Consider the following 8,817-nt stretch of genomic DNA (forward strand, 5'->3'; position numbering starts at 1 on the left):
AAATTGAGCGAGGCAATGTAAGAATTGAACGAGGGAAGCTAGAAATTAAGCGATGCAACCTAAAAATTCAGCGAGGCAACTTAGGAATTGAGCAAGGCAACCTAGGAGTTGAGCGAGGCAACGTAGGAATTGAGCGAGGGAACCTAGAAATTCAGCAATGATTAAAGTGTTCTTGTGAACCATCAATCTTCTATGTTATAATGCTGCGTGTACATGAGGAACCAATTGTGGCTGTTGGAACGTTGAACTGATGGGTCCATTTCACAGATTAGCAGACACTATGCCATTTTTCAAAAAAAAAAAAAAAATTCTTTTCTTTTAAAAAGGTAGTCCTTGCCTCAGTGATAGACTCTGAGGAGTTTCAACACGGGGTCTTGGGTTCGAAACCCACCCATGGGTGGTAAAATCCCACCACACATGCGTGGGTAAAAGAATTAGATAATCATAATTGATGAAAATATTACTTTTCACAACATTATTTCAAATCTGTACATCTGCTTTATATATGTTACGGTGGACACCGTAAAAATTAAGGGTGACCATCTCATAAATTTTTTTCTTTTCTTTTCTTTTTTTAACATATCTGCCAAAATCCCACTATTCTTTACAGCGGTTAAGTGAGGGATCCTAGCCTTTGAGTTTTAACCGGATAAATCTACTCCAACCATACCATTACATGTGCAATCGCACATAAGATCTATTGCCAGAAGAATATACATAAATAAATAAATAACATTAACTGGTTCGGGTAGCTAAGCCAGCATCTTTCACCACCAGCTCTGATGGCTTGACTAGTCAAAGAAGAACTTTAATCCAATCAGGCTCACATGGCTTCCTTATCTGTCTAACGTGTGCTCGCTTCTTCTTTAACAGGTCCTTCCTCTTTGATTATCAGCTCTTCTTTAGCAGGTGCTTCCTCTTTGATTATCAGCTCTTCTTTAACAGGTGCTTCCTCTTTCATGATCAGCTCCTCTTGTTCAATGAGGGGCTGACCCACCTCTTCCTTCAATCCAACGGCATTTGTTTCCTTTTGGACGGCCTCACCTTCATCACCTCTGAAGGAATCTATGGGCTGGTCCACCTTTTTCTCTACTTCTTCCGTCAAGTCCTCCACCTGCATTCCCATTTACACCATCAATGAAAATATTATTTGAAAATATTTACTGCATATAGCCCACCCATGATGGATGTACTGTTAGATGTTCTGGACCGTCTATTAGTGGACCTACCAAGGATGGACAACCAACAGTAAACTCGCATTATTCTGACAGTCCTAGAGGCCGGATTGGCAGTATTCAAAGCCACGGATGAAAACTAATATTGAACAGTATATTCAACTGGGAAAATGGTTTGGCTAAGAGTGTCCAGCCTGTATGATTTACTCACGGCCCACCACATGCACGGTTCAGATCATCCCACCATAAGCTTCGGTTCTACATAGCTGTCAAGGTTTTACTCTTACTTGTTTATCTATTAGAAATGTATAACGTAGAAACATGTTAATTTGATGACCGAAATAGACCATGACAAGAAATCATTCCAATCCACTGATATGACACTGCACATTAGAGCTGTATATGATGATTAAAAAAATTGAAATGACCATTTGCAATTCAACTACCCGAATTTCAGTGACGGTCCATATGATACCGGTCCGATCATGGTTGAACGGCTAAGAATTGTGGAAACAGGCGCCACCTGCTAGGTCATCAAGAAGTGATCGCCACAGTTTGACAATCGGACGGTTATTAAGATGCTTACACACTGAAATTCGGTAATCTCCTTGCACCCAGTGGTTGCTTAAAAGTAATATTAGGGAGTAAACCTTGTCAATGAAGTCTTTGGCCTGTTCAGCATCATCCCCCACTTCTTTGGCAGCGTTCTCAACCCACAAAGCCACACACTTCAGTGGCGTATTGTCGGGAAGATTATCTCCCACCTTATCCGCGACATGTTCCACCACCTCGGCGACATCCTCCACAGCCTCGACTACATCTTCCACCATATTCACCACTTGTTCAAGCTTCCCTGAACATGCCCCAAAGACTCAGAATCTAACACTACAATGCACCAGTCATTTTACATTAAGCATGGTGTTTACCATAGTTGGCATGCAAGGCAATTCGACTTAGGAATTGGCTGAGTCAACCCGGCCTGGCCTGGTCACTGATCTAGTCACTGGGTCGGGAGAAATAGGGCGCACGGACTTGGGCCTGGTTTCCCAAGTCAAAGTGTGACTGGGTGAGGGTGAACCTTTAGGGGCGGATCTGTAATTTTTAAGAGAGAAATTAATTTATTTGACCATAAGAATTGTAAAAAAAAATCATTTTTGACCCGAGTGGTTAAAATGTTCTCCGCCAGTGGCAGGGCGATGATTAAAGTGTTCTTGTGAACCATCAATCTTCTCTGTTATAATGCTGCGTGTACACGAGGAACCAAATGTGGCTGTTGGAACGTTGAACTGATGGGTCCATTTCACATATTAGCAGATACTATGCCATTTTTCAAAAAATAAAAATAAAATTCTTTTCTTTTAAAAAGGCAGTCCTTGCCTCAGTGATAGACTGTAAGGAGTTTCAACACGGGCTCGCGCTTGGGATCGGGCATAGGCACTGGTGTGGGCGAGAGCGTGGGCAGTGAGGCAGTGTGGCTGTAGTGGCACTAGATAGCGCACTTTGCACTTTATACGTGCGTATCGTGTCGCAGAGTGGTCGCTCCCTCGCGACCTTACGCGAACCGGTGCGAGATGGTGCGACCTTGGTGCGATCGCGATGCGACGGGTCTAGTACGATGGGTTTAGTCAGAGCCTTAGGGCTGTGTGGATCTGAAAAGTTGGAAATGAGCCTGGGTTTTATTGGTGAGTAAGAACGGTCGGATCTTAAATCTGAAACGTCTAGCCGTTTCTATAAATGGATGGCTACCTTAAAAGACACAACGGTGTGGAAACGGACGAGCCAAGATGATCCAACGATTAGATCTACAGATCTAATGACCAGAAACATCTGGGATTAATGGACAACGGCTAAAAACGTTTTTCAAACGTTTTAGACCATTGAATACCATACAGCAACGAGTCTAAACTTGACGCCTATATAAACTGGACCATTCCAGTCCAATTTCATCATCTCAACACACCATCTCTCCCATCAAATCAGATATAGTCCATAGCTCTATTTTTAGAATACTGTTATCATCTCCATCGACTAAGTCTGCCAGAAGAAATCTATTGTGTTAAAATTGTTCCGTAGTGGACCTGTCGTGATTGCTGCACGCTAGATCCAGATAAGGCTTGTCTTATCTTGGGAGTAATTCGCCTGTAACCCATCAATAGTTGATAAGGGGGCAAATCACACTTTAAGGATAGCATATTTTATACGTGATTCAGCCTAATGATAATTTTTATTTTTCTATTTTTTTATTTTCAGTGTATTTAAAAGAAATTTTTTAACAATCTTAAAGCGTGATTCATGGACACCGAAAGTGTTGCATCAATCAAACTGATGAACCAGGATCTGATCTGATTGGATCGATTCGATGGTTCAAATTTCACTAGATGGCAGGACAAGCTAAAATTCCTGCTGATCGGTCTGAAGATCTTCTACATCCTGGACCCGACTCTCCAGCCTCTGCCTGAAATAAAGAACACTGATACTTCAGAACAGATCACTGCTAGGATCAAGCGACAAGAAAATGAACTGCTGTGTCGTGGCCACATTCTCAATGCTCTTTCTGATCAGTTGTACGATTTGTACACAGGGACCACATCAGTGAAAGAAATTTGGAGCGCACTGGAATACAAATACAAGGCTGAAGAGGAAGGTACACAGAAATTTCTAATTGCCAGGTATTTCAACTTCACAATGGTAGACAATCTACCGGTTCTTGTCCAAATCTAAGAACTGCAGCTTATTGTAAATAAAATAAAAGCCATAAAAATCGATCTTCCTGAATTCTTTCAAGTCGGAGCTATAATTGCAAAGTTGCCTTCGAGCTGGAAAGACTACAGGAAAAAACTACTCCATAAATCCGAAGAGTTCACCCTAAAACAAATCCAGAAGCATCTTCGTATTGAAGAAGAATCTCGTAACCGAGACAAAAAGGATGACGCTAATGGTGCATCCTCATCGAAGGTGAACGCAGTAAAAAAGACATCCCAAAATAATACCAATGAGAAAGCTAATTCCCTTAAACCTAGTAAAGATCAAGAGAAATTTAAGAAAACTCAAAAGAAGAAAAATGGCAAACCTAAGGGAGCTTGCTATGTCTGCGGCAAGACTGAGCATTTTGCCCGAGTCTATAAGGACCGAAAAAAGCCTAAAAAAGAGGCTAATGCAGTAGACAATGAAATCATAGTCATGGTCACAGAAGTGAGAGAAAATTCCTGATTTGTGGTATGATACAGGTGCTATAGTCCATGTATGCAATGATCGATCTGCCTTCAAAACCTATGAAGACGAGACCAATGGTCAAGAGGTTCAGAAGGGAAATGAAGGATGATTGAAAGTTGTAGGCAAAGGAACCGTGGAATTAATCTTTACCTCTGGAAAAAGGTAATCCTGATCAACTTACTGCATGTCCCAGACATAAGAAGGAATGTTGTCTCAGGGGATCTCTTAAGCAAGCCTGAGATTAGGGTTGTGTTTGAATCAGGCAAGCTGATCTTATCTAAGAATGAGAACTTTGTGGGTAAGGGATACGCTTGTAATGCGATGATCAAACTCTCTTTAAATGAAAAGAATTCTTCTGCTTACATGATTAAGTCTGTAACGCTATGACGTGGTAGACTAGCCCATATTGGCTATAGCACCATAAAACTCATGGCTAAGAACGGCCTAATATCATACAATGATATTAACAAAGATAAATATGAAGTATGTATACGGTCTAAAATAATCAAGAAACCATTCCCTAGCATTGAGAGATCATTTCAAATATTAGACCTAGTGCATACTGACACATGTGAACTAAATGACATTCTTACCCGTGGAGGTAAAAGATACTTTATAACGTTTATAAATGATTGTTCGAGATATGTATATATATATATATATATATATATATATATATATATATATATATATATATATATATATCTGTTAAAATCGAAAGATGAAGCATTTAATACATTCAAGATCTATAAAGTTGAAGTAGAAAATCAATTAGATAAAAATATTAAAATCCTTCGTAGTGATCGAGTAGGAGAATATTTCTCTAATGAATTTTCTAACTATTGTGAAGAACACAGCATAATACATCAGTGCACAACACCTTATACACCACAACAAAATAGTATAGCAGAGAGAAAAAATAGGACGTTAGTAGAAATGATCAACTCAATGTTAATACAAGCACAGTTGCCATTAAACCTATGGGGAGAAGCACTGTTAACTGCATGTCATGTTTTAAACCGAATTCCATCTAAGAAAACCAAGACCTCTCCATACAAAATATGGAAAGGATGAAAACCAAACATAGGGTATCTTAAAGTGTATGGGTATCTTACATATTGCAGAACTTCGGAACCTAAAAGAATTGAATTAGGACCAAGAGCTATCAAGTGCATCTTTGTAGGATATGCACAACGTAGTAAGGCCTATAGACTTCTAGACTTAAACTCCAATGTAATCATAGAGTCTAGAGATGTAGAATTCTTTGAGAATTCTGTATTCACGGAGAAAAAGAATGTTGAGATTTAATCTCCTAATGAAACTATAAAACAAACACAAATAGAAGAGAAAATTCCTAGTGAACCTCGTAGGAGTCAAAGAGCAAGAGTAGAAAATTGTCTTGATCCTAATCAAATAAATTGTCAACGACTTTCTTTTCATCTAGTTGAGGGTGATAGAGAGAAGGTGATTAGGAAAATACTTATGGTTTTGACTATAGAAGATGAACCTAAAACCTTTAGTGAAGCTATGTCTTCAAGAGATACCGCTTTTTGGAAAGAAGCCATTAATGATGAAATGGATTTCATAATATTTAACCAAACATGGGAATTGGTAGAGCTACCTCTAGGTTCTAAACCAATAGGTTGTAAGTAGATATTTAAGAAAAAATATCACACAGATGGTACAATTCAAACCTTTAAAGCAACATTAGTTGCTAAGGGTTTCTGACAGAAAGAAGGAATTGATTATTTTGACACTTATTCACCAGTAACTCGAATAACATCGATTAAGATCTTATTCGCTCTCACATCCATACATCATCTTCATATCTATTAAATGGATGTGAAGACAGCATTCCTGAAGAGTGATCTCAATGAGGAGGTTTACATGGATCAAACAGAAGGGTTTGTTCTACCAGAAAATGAAAGAAAAGTATGTAAACTTGTTAAGTCTTTGTATAGATTAAAGCAAGCACCAAAACAGTGGCATGATAAATTTGATTCTAAAGTTCTGTCTTATGGTTTTGAACAAAATATTGCTGATAAATGCATATATTCAAAAGTATATAATGATTATGTTGTAATCATATGCTTGTATGTAGATGATATATTGATAATCAGTAATAAAATGGAAGGTGTAACTGAAACCAAAAAGTTTCTCTCTTCAGTTTTCAAAATGAAGGATCTCGGACAAGTAGATGTCATATTAGGTATTAAAGTTAAAAAATATAGTGGGGGTTTTGCATTATGTCAGTTTCATTATATTGAGAAAATAATAAACAAGTTTAATCACTTAAAAATTAAAGAGGCAAAGACCCCTTTTGATCCAAGTATCAAGTTAAAAGAAAACAGTGGAAGAGCAGTTGCACAACTAGAGTATGTTAGTGCTATAGGTAGTCTTATGTATGCAATGCAATGCACAAGACCGGATATAACATACGCTGTGAGTAAACTAAGTAGGTTTACGAGTAATCCAAATGTTGAACATTGGAAAATAATTAGTAGAGTTCTAAGTTATCTTAAAGAAACCAAAGAACTAGGGCTATTTTACTCAGAATTTCTAGAAGTGTTGGAAGGATATACTAATGAAAGTTGGATATCGAGTGTAGGGGACAACAAGTCTACTACAAGGTGGATATTCACTCTAGGAGGTGCAGCTGTATCTTGGGGATCCAAGAAACAAACTTGCATAACGCACTCAACTATGAAATCTGAGTTCATAACGTTAGCTGCTATAGGCAAAGAGGCTGAGTGGTTTAGGGATCTTCTTTTAGAAATCTCATTCTATGAGAAGCCTATACTGGCTATTTCACTTCATTATGATAGTACAGCCACTCTAACAAGAGCCTATAGCGGTACCTATAATGGGAAGTCCAGACACAGAAGTTTGAGACATGACTATGTAAGACAATTGATTCAAGATGGAATCATTACGATCTCATATGTAAAGTTAAGTAACAACTTGACTGATCCTTTTACTAAACCTCTAACTAGAGAGGTAGTAAGGATAACATCTAGAGGGATGAGGTTGAAACTCTTTACTCAAAATTTCACCAATGAAAGAAACCCAACCCTAAATTAGAAAATCTCTAAATATTGGGTTTAATGCGTAACAATAATTCACTGATAAGTGAAAAGTTTCAGTACTAAATAAATTAATAACCTCATCCAAGATGATAGTGCTGGCCGTTATAAAAGAGGGATGAGTATTAAACTCTTACTGAAGTCTAGTCAAATAGGACAAGTGTTTTAAACGGAAATACTGGAAGGATTTCACCTATGTGAACGTAGAAGTGGTGCTGCTTCTCATGAGACTTAGAGTTATCTCGAGATCGTTCATGAAACAGGATAAGCATATGGCCATTAAAATGCTAAGCGGGATTATAAAGGAACACCTAACGCATGGGCTATTATGTGTGTGGTATTTTCGATTATATCATAAAGGAATAACTGATTTAAAGCTGTTGCAACAAGAAATTTTGAAATAACTTTAAAATGCTTACACTAAGGAAAGATTCAAATCGCAAGATATCTTTCTTTATGCATAATAACTATTATTATTCTGGCAGAGTTTTCATTGTTTTAAAAACTAGTGGAGGATTGTTAAAAATTAGTGGTTTTAAAAATAATAAAAATGAAAATTCAAAATTTTCAAAATTTTAGAATTTTTCCGCCAAAATAGTTTTTGAATTTTTTGAATTAAAAAGTGTGGTGTGTGTGTTTTGTCCCACATCGGAAATGTAAAGAATATTTTTATGGTTTATATGAGGTGTTGAGAAGGGTATTCTTACTTGGAGCTTTTTGAAGGAGATGAAACACAGGTTGCGTGTTCACGGGCATGGGTAGTGAGGCAGTGTGGCTGTAATGGCGCACTTTGCACTTCGCACGTGCGCATCATGTCGCAGAGTGGTCGCTCTCTCGCGACCTTACTCGAACCGGCGCAAGATGGTGCAATTGCGATGCGATGGGTCTAGTCAGAGCCTTAGGGCGGTGTGGGTCTGAAAAATTGGAAATGAGCCTGGGTTTTATAGGTGACTGAGAACGGTCGAATCTCAAATCCGAAACGTCCAGCCATTTTTATAAATGGATGGCTACCTTAAAAGCCACAACGGTCTGAAAACGGACGGGTCAGGATGATCCAACGGTCAGATCTACAGATCTAATGACAAAAAACATTTGAGATTAATGGACAACGGCTAGAAACATTTTTCAAATGTTTTGGACCATTGAATACCACACAGCAATGAGTCTAAAACTGAGGCATATATAAACTGGACCATTCCAGTCCGATTTCATCATCTCAACACACCATCTCTCCTATTAAATTAGATACAGTCCATAGCTCTATTTTTAGAATACTGTTATCATCTCCATCGTCTAAGTCTGCCAGAAGAAATATACTGCGTTAAAATTGTTCCATAGTGGACCTA

General features: G+C 38.2%; 1 protein-coding gene across 1 annotated transcript; it reads right to left on the minus strand.

Moving 5' to 3' along the window:
* Positions 1-422: 422 nt before the first annotated feature.
* Positions 423-2,022, minus strand: LOC131255746 (uncharacterized). Its single transcript, XM_058256556.1, has 2 exons — positions 1,826-2,022; positions 423-1,114 (listed from the first exon to the last, which is right to left on the minus strand). The coding sequence occupies exons 1-2, from the start codon at positions 2,003-2,005 to the stop codon at positions 845-847; spliced, it is 450 nt and encodes a 149-aa protein (XP_058112539.1). The 5' UTR covers positions 2,006-2,022; the 3' UTR covers positions 423-844.
* Between the last annotated feature and the right edge of the window lie 6,795 nt (positions 2,023-8,817).

Source organism: Magnolia sinica, chromosome 1 (assembly GCF_029962835.1).
Source record: "Magnolia sinica isolate HGM2019 chromosome 1, MsV1, whole genome shotgun sequence".
In the NCBI taxonomy this organism is placed as follows: domain Eukaryota; kingdom Viridiplantae; phylum Streptophyta; class Magnoliopsida; order Magnoliales; family Magnoliaceae; genus Magnolia; species Magnolia sinica.